The sequence below is a fragment of the Gorilla gorilla genome, chromosome 8, assembly GCF_029281585.2.
Source record: "Gorilla gorilla gorilla isolate KB3781 chromosome 8, NHGRI_mGorGor1-v2.1_pri, whole genome shotgun sequence".
NCBI classification, from domain to species: domain Eukaryota; kingdom Metazoa; phylum Chordata; class Mammalia; order Primates; family Hominidae; genus Gorilla; species Gorilla gorilla.
Window position 1 is genome coordinate 88,460,289 of NC_073232.2, and position 19,579 is coordinate 88,479,867.

Consider the following 19,579-nt stretch of genomic DNA (forward strand, 5'->3'; position numbering starts at 1 on the left):
TGCCGTGGATCATGCCTATAATTTCAGCACTTTGGGAGGTTGAGGTGAGCAGATTGCTTGAGATCAGGAGTTTGAGACCAGTCTGGCAGACATGGTGAAACACCATCTCTACTAAAAATACAAAAATTATCTGGGCGTGGGGGCACATGCCTGTAATACCAGCTACTCGGGAGGCTGAGGCACAAGAATCGCTTCAACCTGCGAGGTGGAGGTTGCAATGAGCCGAGATCACACTACTGAGCTCCAGCCTGGGCAACAGAGGGAGACTCTGTCTCAATTAAAAAAAAAAAAAAAAAAAAAAAAAGAGAGAGAGAGAGAAAAGTCCACAAATGGCCTCTGAAGATAAGAAAAGATTCTCAGGCAGCTTGAAATAAGGGAAGCTGAAATTGAAACTTTGCTGACAAATTATGTTTCATCTCTAATATTGGCAAATATCTTAACCTTTGGTAATAGGGTATGCTAGCCATCTTCGTCATACAAGCCCACGTGGAAGGCAATTTGGCAACATCTAGCAAAATTACAAAATTACAGTCCTTAACCCAGCAATTCAATTTCCAGGAATGTATCCTACAGATATTCTTGCAAATGTACAAATGACAAATGTACAAGATTACTAATTGTAATATGTTTATCATAGAAGAAAAAAATACCATAAGTGTGAGTCAATATGGAATTGGCTAAATATGTTATATCTACACAATGTAATATTATATAAACTTAAAACTAGATTTCAACAAGACCTTTGCATTATTTGCAGATGGAATTTAATAAAATACAATAATTAGTTAGGTACAACTAACAACAAACTTATACTGAGATCTACATATTCCAATGAGAATTCATTTCAAATGTGTCATTAAATCTGAACACAGAAATAAATGGACCTTCAAACTAGCTCTTTATTGAGTCACAAAGTGTTAAGCCAAATTTTTAAAAAATAATGAAATCATGTAAATTATACACAAAAATTTTTTATTTCTTTTGTGGCCCTCCTTTGAAAATATTTTATTAATTAACAATATAACTATAGCAAAGAAATGTGCTGTTAATTAATTTTTAATGTTAATTTCACCTCTCATTCATTTTCAGATTTTATTTTTGTGTATGTTGATAATTTATGTAGCATATTAGTACAGAGGTACAGAAGTGTGATTTATAATTTAATATACATCTAAAGAGGATACATGCTTAACTTTATTAATGGAATTTGTGATAAAGTTTGCAGACTGTTGCCTTAGAGAAGAGCTCTCACTTGGACGGGAGGCCCTGGCCAAGTTGTGTAGTGAGGAGGGTTGTTGAGAGGAAAAGAGAAAAAACGAGAGGTATTAAGGCCCAGAAGAGAGTTAGCACCTGCCTCAGAACACAGGCATGCAGGATGATACAGCTTTTAGTGCCAAGAAGTAGAATTCTAGCATCTCTAGGTGGTGAGAAACAAAGGACTAAGAATTTTTCTTTCTCTAACACTCTAAAGAAAGGTTCTTGAGCTAGGAAAGGATTACTTGCGCCTTGTTAGAATCAGACATGGCTTCAGGGGATGCAGGACGCTCACCTGAGCTGCCTGTCACCGACTAAGTGGAGCAGTGTTTCTTCCGCAGACTCAACTGAGAAGTCAGCCTCTGGGGCAGGCACCAGGAATCGGCCTTTTCAGTAAGACCTAAATTACTCTTATGAAGCCACCTGTCCCTGAGAACCAGCAATGGCAGGTTCTTGAAGGATGTAGAACATGATGCTTGGGGTTATCATTGCTACGGGTTTCGTTTTGACTTGTTTGAGATCAGTTAACATTCTAAGGCAGGGGATGGAAACCAACTTTATTTGTAAGTTCTGCATCTTTTTTTTTTTTTGAAACAGGATGTCACTCTGTTGCCCAGGCTGGAGTGCAGTGGCACAATCACAACTCACAACAGCCTCAACCTCCCAGCCTTAAAAGATCCTCCCACCTCAGCCTCCCAAACAGGTGGGACCACAGTCACACATCACTATGCCTGGCTAATTTTTGTGTATTTTGTAGTGACAGAGGTCTACCTTTGTTGCCCAGGCTGGTCTCAAACTCCAGGCTTCAAGCAATTTGCCCTCTTCACCCTCACAAAGTGCTGAGATTACAGGCGTGAGCCACCATGCCCGGCCTAAGTTCTGCATCTTAAACCTCGTTTGTCTGTCCCTCACAGCTTACCACAGTGCTGTACACCGCGGACTGGCATGCTCTCTCTGAAAAGGGCCAGATAATAATGTTAGGCTTTGTGGTCTATACAGCCTCTAACACAGCTACTCAACTCTGCCACTGCAGCAGGAAATCAGCCACCAACAATATGTTACCAAATGGGTGTAGCTATGTTTCAATAAAACTTTACATACAAAAGCAGGCCTGGTTTGCCCACGCTTGCTATTCACGTTTGTAATGTACATGCCCCTCATGCAATGCAGTTCCTTACCTTATTGCTTAGTCACCTTAAAGCCCTGCTTGTTACTTGGTGCTGTGGCCTTGCTGATGACTACTTATCCCTGTTTTGGGCCTAGCCTTTCAATGCAGGAATCCAGCCCCAGGGAGAGAAACTAATGACTGGAGAAGTTTCCAGGCAAGTGCAGAAAATGACACGGGATGAACATATGTAAGAACATCAAGTTCAGGATCCCGAGTAGTTGTCAGAAATTTCACTTCACCCCATCCCAGCAAGGCTGTTGTATTTGGGGAAGACATTATTTTAAGAGGGGAGGAGATTGTGGAAAATCAGTAGGCAGCAGGAGACGGCGCTCTTGATCCTACTCCCATTTCAGACGATTCTGTGGGGGCCTCTTTATTGCCCCTCTGCTCCCCCAGGTGCTTTCCTCCTTTCATGAGGCTTTGTCCTCCATCCGTCTTGCTCCCCAGTCAGGTACCAGACTTTTAGGAGGCCGCCCGGAGCACTGGTTGTGAAGCTTAGCAAAGCAATGCATTTGCAATCTAAGATAAAACACTAGTACTTTGGAAGCAATGCTCCCACATTTTGAAATGCATCAAGAAAAGAAAATGAAAGATTAGGTGCTTAATCTTCACCCTTCAATAAACCCCCAAACGATGAATCTTTTTTTTTTTGAGGAGGAGTCTCGCTCTGTCGCCCAGGCTGGAGTGCAATGGCGCGATCTCCGCTCACTGCAAGCTCAGCCTCCTGGGTTCACGCCATTCTCCTGCCTCAGCCTCCCACGTAGCTGGGACTACAGGCGCCCGCCACCACGCCCGGCTAATTTTTTGTATTTTTTAGTAGAGACGGGGTTTCACTGTGTTAGCCAGGATGGTCTCGATCTCCTGACCTCGTGATCCACCCGCCTCGGCCTCCCAAAGTGCTGGGATTACAGGCGTGAGCCACCGCGCCCGGCCTACTATTATATTATATTTATTATTTGTTAAGTGGAAGTGGATCATCATAAAGGGCTTCATCCTGATTGTCTTCACACTGAGCAGGCTGAGGTGGAGGAGGAAGAGGAGGGGTTGGTCTTGCTGTCTCAGAGGTGGCAGAGGCAGAAGAAAATTTACGGATAAATGGACCCACGCAGTTCAAACCTATGATGTTCAAGGGTCAGCAGTATAGGGAATGTTTCACCCTTGTATTCTATTTTTTATTCATAGAATTAAAATAGACACCCTAAAAATGCCCCCTGTGGTTTTCACCTGGATGTGTATTAAAGAGGGTTAATTTTTTCACTTACTTAACCCTGAGAACACAGCATTGACTTAAAAGTTACTGTATGGAAAAGCAGTAAGGAGACAGCCTGCAGTCACATTCCTTCCCTGGACTGTAGAGTGGCCGGTTTTCCCTGATGGTGGCTCTGAATGATCAAAGTGACAGGCAGCATCTAGGCAGGGCTGTGCACAGTCACAGCTGCTGGATTTCGAAGTTCCTGAATCAAGATCATTTGACCCGTTCTCCTGCTCTTTGGCAGGTTCTGTCTCCGGCAGGCTTTGAGGATGAAGGCTGCGGGCATTCTGACCCTCATTGGCTGCCTGGTCATAGGCGCCGAGTCCAAAATCTACACTCGCTGCAAACTGGCAAAAATATTCTCAAGGGCTGGCCTGGATAATTACTGGGGCTTCAGCCTTGGAAACTGTGAGACTCTTTCTTTCCTGCTCTCCTTCTGTCCTTGACCTTTCCCCTGAGATGTTGAAGGTCCTGGCCACACTCCCTGCTGTGTCTTCCCAACTACCCCCGCTCTGCCCTCACCGCACCCAGGGGTGGCTGCTAGCCTAACTGTGGCTCTCTGGGTCTCCTCTCCTTCCTCCCCTGCCCCTCATTTCCTTATTCCTGGAGTCCTGTCCTTACAACTCCAACCAGGGAAGGGGAAAATAATGCCACCTCTGCTGGCATTGTGGGGAGTGGGGGGACCTGACTGTTGGTCTAGATTAGGCTCAGCCCCTGACTGGGTGTGCAGCTTCAGGTGTGCCATCCCAGCCCCCGATGTGCCCGTCGTGTGCCCCCTGGGCGCATGCCTGCCCTGCCCTGCCCAAGGTGTATTGGGAGGAAGCAGTCCGGTAACAGGGATGAGGAAACTTGCCCTTAGACCAAGCTTAGAGCAAAAGATGGCACCTCCTTTGCTGGCATTTCTGGCTTTCCCCCCTCCAGGGATCTGCATGGCGTATTATGAGAGCGGCTACAACACCACGGCCCAGACAGTCCTGGATGACGGCAGCATCGACTATGGCATCTTCCAGATCAACAGCTTCGCGTGGTGCAGACGCGGAAAGCTGAAGGAGAACAACCACTGCCACGTCGCCTGCTCAGGTGAGGCTCTGACTTTCCAGTGATGCCATCCTCAGGACCAGGCGAGAAAGCCGACAATGGGATCACCAACCATGTTTTGCTTTAACTAAAATTTGGAGTTCAGACTTGCAAATAGGTCTGTTCAAGATTGGTAAATTACACAACAGTTTCCAAGGTGACACTCAGGGTCCTGCGGCTGACTTGTCCAAAGATGACTTATTCCTTGTAGACAGTTTTATGAAGCCCTCCCCTAAAGCAGGGGGATGGACAAACAACCCTACTGCCCTTTCATGTATAGAGATATCTGATGTCTTCGTAAGAAAAAGGAAGCTGCCTGCCAGCTGCTTTCCATAAGCAATTCACTCAAAGGATGCAGTTTGTGCTTCTTTGAGCAGAATGAGATGAATACAATTTACGTTTCTTTCTCTTTTCTTTTTTTTTTGAGACAGGGTCTCACTCTGTTGCCCAGGCTGGAGTGTAGTGGTGCGTTCATAGCTCATTGCAGTCCTGACCTCCATGACTCAAGCAACCTTCCCTCCTCTGGGTGGCTGGAACTACAGGCATATGCCCAGCTATTTTTATTTTTGTTTTTTTTTGTAGAGACAGAGTCTGTCTGTGGGGTCTTGCTATGGGGGTCTCGCCCAGGCTGGTCTTGAAATCCTGGCCTAAGGTGACTGTCTGACTTCACTCTTGTACCTTACATGGCAAAAGGGACTTTGCAGATGTGAGGAAGGATCTGAGCTTGAGCAAGAGAGATTATCCTGGGCAATGTGGGTGGAGCCAATCCAATCTCATGAGTCCTTAGAAGGAGAGAATCTTGTCCAGCATACCGAGTCATTAAAATATCATTGAATTCACTTAGAAAGGAATTAGGTTTCTAATGCTGCCCTAAAAAATTACCACAAACTTGTGGCTTAAACACCGCAAAATTTCCTTACAGTCCTGAGTGCCAGCGGGTTCACAGGGCTGAAGTCAAGGTGCTGACAGGCCTGTTTTCCTTTCTGGAGGCTCTGCAGGAAAATCCATGTCCTTGCTCATTTGGGTTTTGGCAGAGTTCAGTTCCTTGGGGGTGTCGAACTGAGATCCTTGTTGCTTGCAGGTTGTCACCCAAGGGCCATTCCAGGCTTCTAGGGACCACTCACACCCCTTGACTCACGGCCCCTTACTCCGTCTTCACAGCCAGCAATAGTGGGTCGAGTCCCTTTCACACTTTGAATCTTTCCTCCTTCTTCTGTCATGGGATCTCTCTGTAACCACAGCTGGGCAAGATTCTCTGCTTCTAAGGACTCAGGCAGAGTCCCTTTTGCCATGCAAGGTACAAGAGTGAAGTCAGAGAGTCACCTTAGGCCAGGAGTTCAAGACCAGCCTGGACGAGACCCCATAGCGAGACCCTACAGCCAGACTCTGTCTCCACACAAATTAAAAATAGCCGGGCATATGCCTATAGTTCTAGCCACCCAGAGTATATTTTCTGAGAACCAAGTTGTTACATTTTTTACCTCCTATGTCATAAAGAATCCTGGCTGGAAAACAGAACAAATGCAAACTGGGTAATTGGAAGAGAATGTTAATAGACTCTACTTACAAAGATCTGATCAAATCATAGAAAAACCATGGCAATAGTGAAGTGAGGGATTAGGAATCCCTTGCCCAAAGAGGAATGGAAAGAGAGCTGTGACCAGCACTGAGGTACAAAAGGTCTGCCGGGAGAGGACTGCCTTCTAGGATCTGAGATCTTCCCTCAAGGGACATGACTTGTGCTGAGTGACCCGACAGAAATAAAGCTGGAAGATATTATATGTATATGCCAACCTCAGTGTCCTTCCTCTATCCCTTCCCTGCTGATGTCTACTCTTATTTAAACCCCTCCAGAAGTCAGAGGACATGGGAATCCATTGACGCCAACTGTGTGTGTTGGCCTCTGAGTGCACAGAGCGTGGTGGAGAAGGGTAGAGAGTGGATCCATCAGGGCAAAGATGAGATACTCAGCTCAGCTCCCATGCACCCTCTCTCACAAAACTATAGGAAAACGTACTCCACCAAAAGGATAAACTAAAGCAATTAAGAGGAAACATAGTTCAGGAAACAAGGGACTCGATAAGGGAGAAAGGCAAGAGGAATACCCAGCCTGAGAGTGAAGGATTATCCCAGGATGAGCTTTTATTAAAGATTTCTAGTTACACCTCATTACGGTAAGAGAATATGGTCTGTATCAGTGGTCCCCAACCTTTTTGGCACCAGGGAACAGTCTGTGGAAGACAAATTTTCCGTGGACGAGGGGGAGGAGGATGGTTTCAGGATGATTCAAGCGTATTACACTTATTGTCCACTTTATTTCTATTATTATTACATTGCAATATATAAGGAATAATTATGCAACTCACCATAATGTAGAATCAGTGGGAGTCCTGGGCTTATTTTCCTGCAACTAGACAGTCCCATCTGGGGGTGATGGGAGACAGTGACAGATCATCAGTCATTAGATTCTCATAAGGAGAATGTAACCTAAATCCCTCGCAAGCGCAGTTCACAGTAGAGTTCACACCTATATAAGAATCTAATGCGGCCACTGATCTGACAGGAGGTGGAGCCCAGGCAGTAATGTGGGAGATGGGGAGGGTCTGTAAATACAGATGAAGATTCACTCACTCACCTGCTGCTCACCTCCTGCTGTGAGGCCTCCTGCTGTGGTTCAGGGGTTGGAGATCCCAGGTCTATATGATTTCAAACCTTTAATATTTCTTTAACCTTGTTTTACAGCACAGCAAATGTGTCTTACAGTGAATGTGCATTTGAAAAAAAAATGTGTATTTTATATTTGGTGGGTGGATGTTCTATAAATGATTGTTACTTCCTTTCTAATTTTCTTACTTGTTCTAATATACAGTGAAAAATACATATTGAAATTTGCAACTGTCATTTTAGCTTTGTCTATTTCACCTTTCAGTCTTGTCCATTTTTGAAGCTTTGTTCTTAGGCATATATTCTTTGAGGGTTGTTACGTCCTTGTGGTGAATTGACTCTTTTATCACTGGAGTCCAAGTTTCTCCTTAACTCTGGTGCTATTTCTCATCCAGAAATCTACTTTGTTTGACAGCCGTATAGCCCACTCTCGCTTTCTTTGAGGAAATATTTGTATAGTATGTTTCTTTCCATCCTTCTACTTTTAATCCATCTGTCTTTATATTTAAGGTGAATTATTTATAAGTAATGTAGAGTTATGTGTTGCTTTTATATCCATTCTGGTAATTACTGTTTTTCAGTAGGAGTGATTAAACCATAGGTCAGCAAATGTTTGCCTAAAGGGCCAAATGATAAATATTTTAGGCTTTTCAGGCCATATGGTTTCGATTGCAACTACCCAACCATGACATAGTGTGAAAGCAGCCATAGAAAGTATATAAATGAATGGGCCTGGCTGTGTTCCAATAAGGCTTTATTTACAGAAACGGGAGATTGGCCTGTGGGTTATGCCATGATTAGTCCGTTTGCATTTAATGTGATTACTGATATGACTAGTTTTTTCTTTTTCTTTTTTTTTTCTTTTTTTGTTTTGTTGAGTTGGAGCTTTGCTCTGTCGCCCAGGCTGGAGTACAGTGGCGCGATCTTGGCTCAATGCACCCTCTGCCTCCTGGGTTCAAGTGATTCTCCTGCCTCAGCTTCCTGAGTAGCTGGGACTACAGGCACATGCCACCATGCCCAGCTAATTTTTTGTATTTTTTTTTAGTAGAGGTGGGGTTTCACCGTGTCAGCCAGGATGGTCTCGATCTCCTGACCTTGTGATCTGCCTACCTTGGCCTCCCAAAGTGCTGGGATTACAGGAGTGAGCCACTGCACCCGGCTGATATGGCTAGTTTTAAATTACATCTTGCTATTTTGTTTTCTGTTTGTGCCATCTATTCTTGGTTCCATTTTTTCTGCCTTCTTTTGAATTTATTGAATATTTTTTAGTATTCTCTTTTATTTCCTCCATTGGTTTGTTAGCTATACTTCTATTTTGTTTTTAGTTGTTACTCTAGGGTTTCCAATAGGCATCATTATCTTATTACATTTTACCTTCAAATAACACACCACTTCATATGTAACATATGAGTTTCTTAACAGTATACTTCAATTTTTCCTATTCCATCCTTTGTGCTGTGTTGTCATGCATTTTTCTTCTATATTTGTATACCTCACAATGCATTTTTATAATTTTTTCTTTAAACAATAGTCTTTTAAATAAATTTTTAAATGAGAAAAAAGTTTTATAGTATCTATTACACATTTACTATTTCCAATACTCTTCATTCCTTTGGTGGATTTACTTGAGCAGACAGTTAATTGATATTGTTTTCCTTCAGCCTAAATAATTTTCTTTAACTTTGTTTTGTTTTGTATTAGAATAGAGGTCTATTAGCAAGCATTCTCTCTGTCTGAAAATATCTCTACTTATTTTGATTTTAAGGAATATTTTCTTTACATATAAAATTCTGGGCTGACAGTTCTTTTCCACCTCAAGTTGTTATTGTTGTTTTGAGACAGGGTCGTGCTCTGTCTCAAAACAACACTGTGAGTGTAGTGCCATGATCACAACTCACTGCAGCCTTGACCTCCTGGACTCAAGTAATTCTCATGCCTCAGCCTCCTGAGCAGCTGGGACTACAGGCACGTGCCACCATGCCTGGCTGATTTAAAAAAAAAAATGTGGAGATGGGGTCTCATCATGTTACCCAGGCTGGTCTCAAACTCCTGGGCTCAGGCAATCCTCTCACCTCAGCCTCCCAAAGTGCTGGGATTACAGTTGTGAGCCACCACACTTGGCTTCAAGTTTTTAAAGATATTCGGTTGCCTTCTGGCTTGCCTTGTGTATGATGGGAAACCAGTGATTTCCTTCTGTTTGTCCCTGGTATGTAATATGTGTTTTTTTTCTCTAGTTGTTTTTAAGATTTTCTCTTTGTCACTCATTTTCAGCAATTCGATGATGTGTGATATTTGTGTTTATCTTACTTGGTATTCATTAACATTTTGTATCCCTGAGTTTATAATTTTCATTAAATTTGGAAACATTTCAGCCATTCTTTCTTCTAATGCTTTTCTTTTGTCCTTCAAGAATTCTAACGGCATGTATGTTCGATCGCTGATGCTGTACCATTCATCATTGAGATTCCTCGTTTTTTAGTATTTTTCCCTCCCTGTGTTTTATTTTCAATAGTTTCCATTATTATGTCTTCAAGTCGGCTGTTACTTTTTTTTTAAATGCTAATCTATTAAACTTATTGATTGGATGTTTCTTTTCAGATACTGTGTTTTTTATTTGGCCTTCCAAATAAACAAAATCATAATTTTGTTTCTTTCATTTCATTTTATTCCTGTTTCTCTTTAAGTCCTTGATATAAATCATCATATTTATAAGCAGTGATTTAAATTTCTTATCAGCTAATGCAATCAGCTGTCATTTCTGAGTCTTGCCCTTGACCGATCTTTCTCTTAGTATGTGTCACATTTCTCTGCCTCTGTGCATGGAATAATTTGTTATTGAATACACACACAGTGTATGTGTTGACGGCTCTTGTGAGTCCTCGGGTCTTGTCTTCTTAGTTTAAAAGAATTTCAACAAAAGACACATAGCAAAGGAGATGTAGCATAAAGTAATTTATTGAGAAAGAAAAAGACTATTTTGAAAGTTAGGTGCAGAATAGAGAGTACACCCTGAGAGAGGAAGATTTCAGGGCAGGCTGCTCGTGAAGATTGGACAACAAAGACCGGTACCAGGGATGCTCCCTTTAATGGAGACTTCCATGGTTATTCATAAGTGGGTGGGAAGAGGTGTTGCTAGTAAGCATGTTCTGGGCGATCCTCTTGGTGCACTTGCTCAGTAGCTGTACATGATTGTCCATACATCTCATGTCTCATTAGCACCTTAAATCTCCACCCAGGGATCTGTTTTTTATTTTTATTTTTTGTGTGTTCTAATAAAACTTTATTTACAAAAACAGCAGTGGCCTCACGCTGCAGTTTACCAACCTCTGCCCTTGAGGAAATTCTAAACGATCCTTCTGTTCTCCTTGTAGAAGATGATATTACACAATTTTTGGCATATGAAGAAGCAATCGATAAATACAAACACAAAAATATGTAGGAAAATCATATTATCTGTGCCAAACAGAAAATTGCAGAAATATTTCCTTTTTGCAGATTTTTGTGAGTTTTTCCAGCTTTTTAACACTTGCAACATGCCATTTTTTAGTATTTGAAATAGCTGTCTCTTTAATATCTAAATTTTCTTTTCTTTTTTTTTAAATTTTATTATTATTGTACTCTAAGTTTTAGGGTACATATGCACAACATGCAACTTTGTTACATATGTATACATGTGCCATGTTGGTGTGCTGCACTCATTAACTCCTCATTTAGCATTAGGTATATCTCCTAATGCTATCCCTCCCCCCTCCCCCCACCCCACAACAGTCTCCAGTGTGTGATGTTCCCCTTCCTGTGTCCATGTGTTCTCATTGTTCAATTCCCACCTATGAGTGAGAACATGCTGTGTTTGGTTTTTTGTCCTTGCAATAGTTTGCTGACAATGATGGTTTCCAGCTTCATCCATGTCCCTACAAAGGACATGAACTCATCCTTTTTTATGGCTGCATAGTATTCCATGGTGTATATGTGCCACATTTTCTTAATCCAGTCTATCATTGTTGGACATTTGGGTTGGTTCCAAATCTTTACTATTGTGAATAGTGCCACAATAAACATACGTGTGCATGTGTCTTTATAGTAGCATGATTTATAATCCTTTGGGTATATACCCAGTAATGGGATGGCTGGGTCAAATGGTATTTCTAGTTCTAGATCCCTGAGGAATCGCCACACTGACTTCCACAATGGTTGAACTAGTTTACAGTCCCACCAACAGTGTAAAAGTGTTCCTATTTCCCCACATCCTCTCCAGCACCTGTTGTTTCCTGACTTTTTAATAATGGCCATTCTAACTGATGTGAGATGGTATCTCATTGTGGTTTTGATTTGCATTTCTCTGATGGCCAGTGATGATGAGCATTTTTTCATGTGTCTTTTGGCTGCATAAATGTCTTCTTTTGAGAAGTGTCTGTTCATATCCTTTGCCCACTTGTTGATGGGGTTGTTTGTTTTTTTCTTGTAAATTTGTTTGAGTTCTTTGTAGATTCTGGATATTAGCCTTTTGTCAGATGAGTAGATTGCAAAAATTTTCTTCCATTCTGTAGGTTGCCTGTTCACTCTGATGGTAGTTTCTTTTGCTGTGCAGAAGCTCTTTAGTTTAATTAGATCGCATTTGTCAATTTTGGCTTTTGTTGCCATTGCTTTTTGTGTTTTAGACATGAAGTCCTTGCCCATGCCTATGTCCTGAATGGTATTGCCTAGGTTTTCTTCTAGGGTTTTTATGGTTTTAGGTCTAACATTTATAGTCTTTAGTCCATCTTGAATTAATTTTTGTATAAGGTGTAAAGAAGAGATCCAGTTTCAGCTTTCTACATATGGCCTGCCAATTTTCCCAGCACCATTTATTAAATAGAGAATTCTTTCCCCATTTCTTGCTTTTGTCAGGTTTGTCAAAGATCAGATAGTTGTAGATAGGCAGTATTATTTCTGAGGGCTCTGTTCTGTTCCATTGGTCTATATCTCTGTTTTGGAACCAGTCCCATGCTCTTTTGGTTACTGTAGCCTTGTAGTATAGTTTGAAGTCAGGTAGCGTGATGCCTCCAGCTTTGTTCTTTTGGCTTAGGATTGACTTGGCAACGTGGGCTCTTTTTTGGTTCCATATGAACTTTAAAGTAATTTTTTCCAATTCTGTGAAGAAAGTCATTGGTAGCTTGATGGGGATGGCATTGAATCTATAAATTACCTTGGGCAGTATGGCCATTTTCACGATATTGATTCTTCCTACCCATGAGCATGGAATGTTCTTCCATTTGTTTGTATCCTCTTTTATTTCATTGAGCAGTGGTTTGTAGTTCCCCTTGAAGAGGTCCTTCATGTCCCTTGTAAGTTGGATTCCTAGGTATTTTATTCTCTTTGAAGCAACTGTGAATGGGAGTTCACTCATGATTTGGCTCTCTGTTTGTCTGTTATTGGTGTATAAGAATGCTTGTGATTTTTGCACATTGATTTTGTATCCTGAGACTTTGCTGAAGTTGCTTATCAGCTTAAGGAGATTTTGGGCTGAGATGATGGGGTTTTCTAGATATACAGTCATGTCATCTGCAAACAGGGATAATTTGACTTCCTCTTTTCCTAATTGAATGCCCTTTATTTCCTTCTCCTGCCTGATTGCCCTGGCCAGAACTTCCAACACTATGTTGAATAGGAGTGGTGAGAGAGGGCATCCCTCTCTTGTGCCAGTTTTCAAAGGGAATGCTTCCAGTTTTTTCTTTTCTTTTCTTTTTTTTCTTTTTCTTTTCTTTTTTTTTTTTTTTTTTTTTTTGAGACAGAGTCTCACTCTGTCACCCAGGCTGAAGTGCAGTGGCATGATCTCGGCTCACTGCAACCTCCGCCTCCAGGGCTCAAGCAATTCTCCTGCCTCAGCCTCCCGAGTAGCTGGGATTACAGGTGTGTGCCACCACAGCCAGCTAACTTTTGTATTTTTAGTAGAGACAGGTTTTGCCATGTTGGCCAGGCTGGTCTCAAACTCCTGACCTCAAGTGATCTGCCTGCCTCAGCCTCCTGAAGTGCTGGGATTACAGGTGTGAGCTGCCGTGCCCGGTCGACATACTTTCCTAAGCAAATTCAGTTGTGTCCAGTGAGTACTTTCAAAACACCCCAATTGTGCAACAAAATGCTCTAACAACGTAGGAGGGGACAAACAACTTTACGCAGTGTCAGCTTCCTGGTCCTGCATGGCCTGACCCTTTCAGGAATCCTTACAGAACATTGCCAGCCAAGCAAACTGCCCTGCCCCCAGTACAAATGTGCGCTTTCTGTACATGCCTGGGATGACCTACAATCCCAGAATAATAGAATGTGATCTGCTTCCTCCTCACTGTGTCTCTCCAACCCCTAGAGACAGCCCCAAACCCATGTCTCCCAGGAAATACGCTAGACCACTTCCAAACACAAACGAGTGTCTCAGCATTTATTAAGCGCTTATGCACCTGAAATAAAGGGTCTCTAAGTAATTTGAACATATATCAGGTACCAAATGCTTAAGTTTGGATAACCTCATAGGTAAATAATTACTATAAAAATTAAAAGTATATTAAAAGTAAATAATTACTAGAAAAATTAAAAGTATATTTTCATTATCAACTTTATTAGCATATAGTGTTCCATGAGCAGGAATCTTGCTTAAGTGGCCTCTGTTGGAAGAAGGAATCAGAGGAAAACAGAATCTAAGCCCTCTATCGGAATACAGGCTCATTAACTGGGTGTGTGAACTCGGTTTATGGGGATAAAATGGTACCCATAGAAATGGTTGTTCTGAGGACTGATGGAGATTTTGCGTGAAGAGATTTAACATGTGCCTGACATAGAGTAAGATTTCAATAAAGTATTAGCTAGTGGTAATAGCTATTATTATCCTAAATATTTATATCTCAAGAAGATAGGCAAAAGACTTTTTTGTTGTTGTTTGTTTGATTGTTTGTTTTGAGATGGATGTTTGTTTTGAGAGGATGGTCTCCATCTCCTGACCTGGCGATCCACCCGCCTCGGCCTCCCAAAGTGCTGGGATTACAGGCATGAGCCACCGCACCAGGCTGGCAAGAGACTTTTATAAGCTGATATAGCTTTAGTTTTCACTGTAGAACTATAAACCAAATGCTAGTGAATCTGCGTATGTTGTTTCAATTGCTATCTCTTATAGACGATGTATTTTGTTACTTTTTCTCCTGGTTAATAGAATTTTGTTTTAAATAAAAATTAAGCCACATTTAGAATAAATTTGCTTAAAAAAAATCTATCACTACGTTTATCTTCTAGTGAAGCCTAACTGAGAAAGCAACAAAATTAGCAACTCAAGGAAATAGCATGCTCAAGGAAAAATTCCACTTTCAACTGAGTTAAGAAAATAATTTGGAATTACAATCCTTATTGAAATGCAACATTTTATGCTAACATTATTTTTGGTTATTTTTCTGGTAATAAAAGTAGTACACTTCAATTGTAAAAAATTTTAGAAAATATACAGTAAAGACATAAAAGCATTGGGGAACCCACAGTTAAGAGCCAATCTTTCTTAAAATACTGGTGAATTAATGACTATCTTTTTTTTTTCTAAACCAGTGCTATCTAATAGAACTTTCCATGATGACAAAAATGTCTTCCATCTGTGCTGTCAAACAGAACCACTAGCAATGAGTGGCTATAAAGTATCTGAGATGTAGCTAGAACAAATAAGAAACTAAAGTTTTAATTGTGTTTAATGTTAATTAATTACAATTTTTTATATTTTTCCCAGCTTTATTGAGGTATAACTGACAAATCAAAATTGTATATATTTAAAGTAAATAACATGATAATTTGATATATTTATACGTTGGGAAATGATCACTACAATTGAGTTTAACATTACCTCACATAATTACTGTGTGTGTGTGACAGAGTGTGTGTATGAGAGACAGAGAGAGAGAGAGAGAGAGAGAAGAACACTTAAGATCTACTATCAGCAAATTTCAAGTAAGCAGTACAGTATAATTAACTATGGTCACCATATTGTACATTAGATCCCCAGACCTTCCTCACCTTATAACTGAAAGTTTGGACCCTTCCATCAGCATCTCCCCATTTTCCTCACCAGCCACCGCTCTACTCTCTGCTTTTATGAGTTCAACTTTTGTAGATTTTGCATATGTGTGAAATCATGTGGTATTTGTCTTTCTGGGTCTCACTTCCTTCACTTAGCATGACGTCCTTCCGTTCATCCATGTTGTTGCAAATGTCAGCATTTCCTTCTTTTCCATGACTGAATCATATTCCACTCTCTATATAAACATATTTTTATCCATTCATCTGTCAACAAATATAATTTTAATTTAAATTATCACATGTTGCTAATGCCTGCCATATTGGACAGTAAAGCTCTTGATGGATATTTTTATGATATGGGGAACTTAACATTGCATTGGGAGCATTTCTCCATATTATTAAATATCCTGGGAAAACATAATTCAAACAGCTCTTTATTTTATTAAATGAAGGTATTATGACTAATTTGAATATCACTGATTATGAGGCAATTAGATTTTTTCATTTTAACTCTTGTAAATAATGCTATGGTAAACCACTTTGTAAAGAAATATTTGTCTAGTGTCATGACTATTTCCTTAGGATAGATCTGGAGAGAGAAATTATTAGGTGAAAGGATAAAAACCTCGTTAAGGCTCTAAACACATGCTGCTATGTTGGTTTCCTGAGACATTGAATCCATTATACTCCCACCAGCAAGTATCCAGAGAACCTGCCTCTCTGTGCCCTTGTCAACATCAAGCATTACCCAATTCTCTTAAAAAAAAAAAAAATCTTTGCATAATTGACAAGCAGTAATGAGATCAAGTGGTTTGAGTATTTTTGTCCTTGATTGGTGGTTGTGGTGGTCATGGAGATGGGCCTCCCAGACCCCCTGCTAAGGGAAGACATGCTGCCCCCGCTGCAGTTGTGTGATGAGCAGACAGTACCTGCCACCTGCTTCAGGATTGGCTTCAGGTGCAGGTTGCTCCCTTCCGGGGTGACCCACACCCATTGACGTGTGAGGCAGAGGCATGCAGACCTGGCATGTGGGCCTGACTTGGGCCACTCTGATGGGCAGTGCTCACTCAGGAGCTCATGGCTGGGCTGCCCAGTGAATTGCTGGGTCTGCGTCACAAATGGACATCTCCGTCTGCCCATCCTGCTTCCCCAAAACCGATTCCTTTCATAGGTGTGGATTGCTGAAAATATCTGGCATTTCAAACCCATCTCAGCATCAGCTCCTGGAGGACTCAACTTGCAGCAGAAGTAATGTTGAACTTGTTTTGTTTATTTGCCTTTTTCTGTCATGTTTGTGTTGAGGATTTTGAGGCCGCTTCTAAGCAAGCAGGAAAGAATGTGGATATCCACTAATACATTTCAATTCAAAGATTTGTTATGTCTGAAGCAATAGAAAAAATAATAGGTGGCGGGGCATGGTGGCTCATGTCTGTAATCCCAGCACTTTGGGAGGCCAAAGCCAGAGGATTGCTTGAGCCCAGGAGTTCCAGACCAGCCTGGTGAAACCCTGTTTGTACAAAAATAAAAATAAAAAATGGTCAGGCGTGGTGGTGCATACCTGTATTTCCAGCTATTTTGAAGGCTGAGGTGGAAGGATTGCTTGAGGCCAGGAGGTTGAGGCTGCAGTGAGCTATTATCATGCCACTGCACTCCAGCCTGGGTCTCAAAAAGGAAACAGAAAAGGAAAAGTAATAAAGACAAAGACTGATGTATTTGATTTAAAAGGCAAAACTTTCTGCACATGAAAAACACCCTGGATAAAATTTTTTTAAGACACAAACTGAAAAATGACAATAGACAAAATTTAATATTTACCTGTAAAGAAACCTTACATGTCAAACTAACCCAAATACTGAAAACACTATACTATCCTGTCTTATGTGCCTTTTTTTTTTTTCTTAAGACAGAGTCTCACTCTGTTGCCCAGGCTGGAGTGCAGTGATGTAAACACAACTCATTTCAGCTTTGACCTCCTGGGCTCAAGTGATTCTCCCACCTCAGACTCCCAAGTAGCTGAGACCACAGGTGTGTGCCATCACACTAGGCTAATTTTTTTACATGTTGTAGAGATGAGGTCTTGCTACGTTGCCCAGACTGGACTCAAACTCCTGGCCTCAAGTGATTCTCCTACCTTGGCCTCCCAAAGTACTGGGATTGCAGGTCAGCCACCACGCCTGGGCTGTGCCTATTTCTTTAGGACACAAGGAACATTTTCACATAGCGTCTTCTCTAAACACATTTCCAAAAACCCTTCAGGATTGGGCTCTTCCTCTGAAACATCAGGTAGTGCAAGATGAAGATGGTCTTAAAACAAAAACAAAGTTCTTTTCATTATGAAGAAGCTCAACAAAAATGAGATTGTGGCTTTGCAGGGAAAATTATAGTTCTTCCAATCTTCCCATCCCAAAAAGACTGAGAAAAATGAAGCAAACTTGAGTTAGGGTCTCTCTCCAACAACAAAGTCTCGCCTAACCCTGATGTCCTCTCTTTTTACAGCCTTGATCACTGATGACCTCACAGATGCGATTCTCTGTGCCAAGAAAATTGTTAAAGAGACACAAGGAATGAACTATTGGTAAGAGTCTTTCCTTGGAAGACTTGGGCTGTCATGGGCAAAACCTAGTGTGTGTATTTATCACAGTTATGGTGGAATTGACAAACTCACCTCCGCAGAGTGGTCCAACCAGTGGAACGAGACCTTGTCTATATTCTCCTCCATCGGTGTGTGGGTGTGCAGTGAACATAGTAGTACATAGAAAGGGAGAGGAGACTTGGGATTGAGTTAAGATAATTTGCAATTGCTTTTCATATGAACATATTCCAAACAATGGAGAAAGGTATTTTCTAAAGTGACTTGGAAAGGGTCAATTGAGTCAATTCAACAGAGGGAAAAAAAAGCTTGAGTTTGCTCTAGATTTGGATAAGATTTTGAAGGTTACGGCAACATTTTGCAGGGAAAGAGAATGAGCAGCAGCAAGAGGAAAGTGAGCAGGTCTGTGTCATGGCGACTCAGCAGAAAGCGTCCCCAGCATTGAGCCTGGGGCCTTGCATTCCCCGCTGCTGTGTTCTGGTGAACGTTGCCAGCCGGCCCCACTCAGAGAACCCGAATTTTCACAGATGTGGGTGTGACATGAAATGACCCATCCTTACAAAAGTTGATTGCTTGTTGCTGAGGCTAACAATGGCTAGGAGAAAACCAGGAAATCAAAGTCTGAACAAGGCAAAATGACAGCGTCCTTGGATCTCAGAAGCAAATGAAACCCAACCCAGGGTTCCGCTGGCGATTTTGGTTAATTTCTGTAGACTTTGAAACTAAGACGGTTTGGATTGTCATGCTTCTTTCTGCTGCTCTTGCTTCCCTCTCGTCCTCAGGCAAGGCTGGAAGAAACACTGTGAGGGGAGAGACCTGTCCGACTGGAAAAAAGACTGTGAGGTTTCCTAAACTGGAACTGGACCCAGGATGCTTTGCAGCAACGCCCTAGGGTTTGCAGTGAATGTCCAAATGCCTGTGTCATCTTGTCCCGTTTCCTCCCAATATTCCTTCTCAAACTTGGAGAGGGAAAATTAAGCTATACTTTTAAGAAAATAAATATTTCCATTTAAATGTCTTCACCCTGACTCGGTTCCTTTTTCTCTTTCTTTCCTTTCTTTCTTTCCTTTCTTTTTATTTTCTTTCTTTCTTTCTTTCTTTCTTTCTTTCTTTCTTTCTTTCTTTCTTTCTTTCTTTCTTTCTTTCCTTCCTTCCTTCCTTCCTTCCTTTCTTTCTCTTTCTCTTCCTTTCTTCCTCCCTCCCTCCCTCTTTCTTTCTTTCTTTCTCTTTCTTTCTCTTTCCTTCCTTCCTTTCTTTCTTTCTTTCCTTCCTTCCTTCCTTCCTTCTTTCTTTTTCCTTCCTTCCTTCCTTTTTTTTTTTCAGAGTCTTGTGCTCTGTCCCCCAGGCTGGAGTACAGTCGTACGATCTCAGCCCACTGCAACCTCCACCTCCCGGATTCAAGCGATTCTTGTGCCTCAGCCTCCCGAGTAGCTGGGATTGCAGGCATGTGCCACCACACCCAGATGGGGTTTCTCCATGTTGCCAAGCCTGGTCTCAAATTCCTGAGCTCAAGGTGATCTGCCCACCTTGGCATCCCAAAGTCCTGGGATTA

At 41.5% G+C, this 19,579-nt stretch overlaps 1 protein-coding gene across 2 annotated transcripts; it reads left to right on the forward strand.

Moving 5' to 3' along the window:
* Positions 1-1,475: 1,475 nt before the first annotated feature.
* On the forward strand, positions 1,476-19,045 carry LYZL2 (lysozyme like 2). Of its 2 annotated transcripts, XM_055352072.2 has the most exons (6): positions 1,510-1,647; positions 1,852-1,957; positions 3,919-4,082; positions 4,596-4,754; positions 17,934-18,012; positions 18,810-19,045. In XM_055352072.2, exons 3-6 carry the CDS (start codon positions 3,944-3,946, stop codon positions 18,877-18,879), a joined length of 447 nt encoding a protein of 148 aa, XP_055208047.1. In that variant the 5' UTR covers positions 1,510-1,647; positions 1,852-1,957; positions 3,919-3,943; the 3' UTR covers positions 18,880-19,045. The 2 variants fall into 2 exon arrangements, with proteins under 2 accessions (XP_004049275.1, XP_055208047.1); XM_004049227.5 differs by lacking the exon at positions 1,852-1,957 and having other exon boundaries at positions 1,476-1,647.
* Positions 19,046-19,579: the final 534 nt, after the last annotated feature.

Coding starts and splice junctions, on each gene's coding strand:
- LYZL2 (XM_004049227.5), top strand. CDS start 1,535: ATGCAGGACGCTCACCTGAGCTGCCTGTCACCGACTAAGTGGAGCAGT. Junction 1,648..3,918: donor ACCAGGAATCGGCCTTTTCA/GTAAGACCTAAA, acceptor GCTCTTTGGCAG/GTTCTGTCTCCGGCAGGCTT. Junction 4,083..4,595: donor GGGCTTCAGCCTTGGAAACT/GTGAGACTCTTT, acceptor TCCCCCCTCCAG/GGATCTGCATGGCGTATTAT.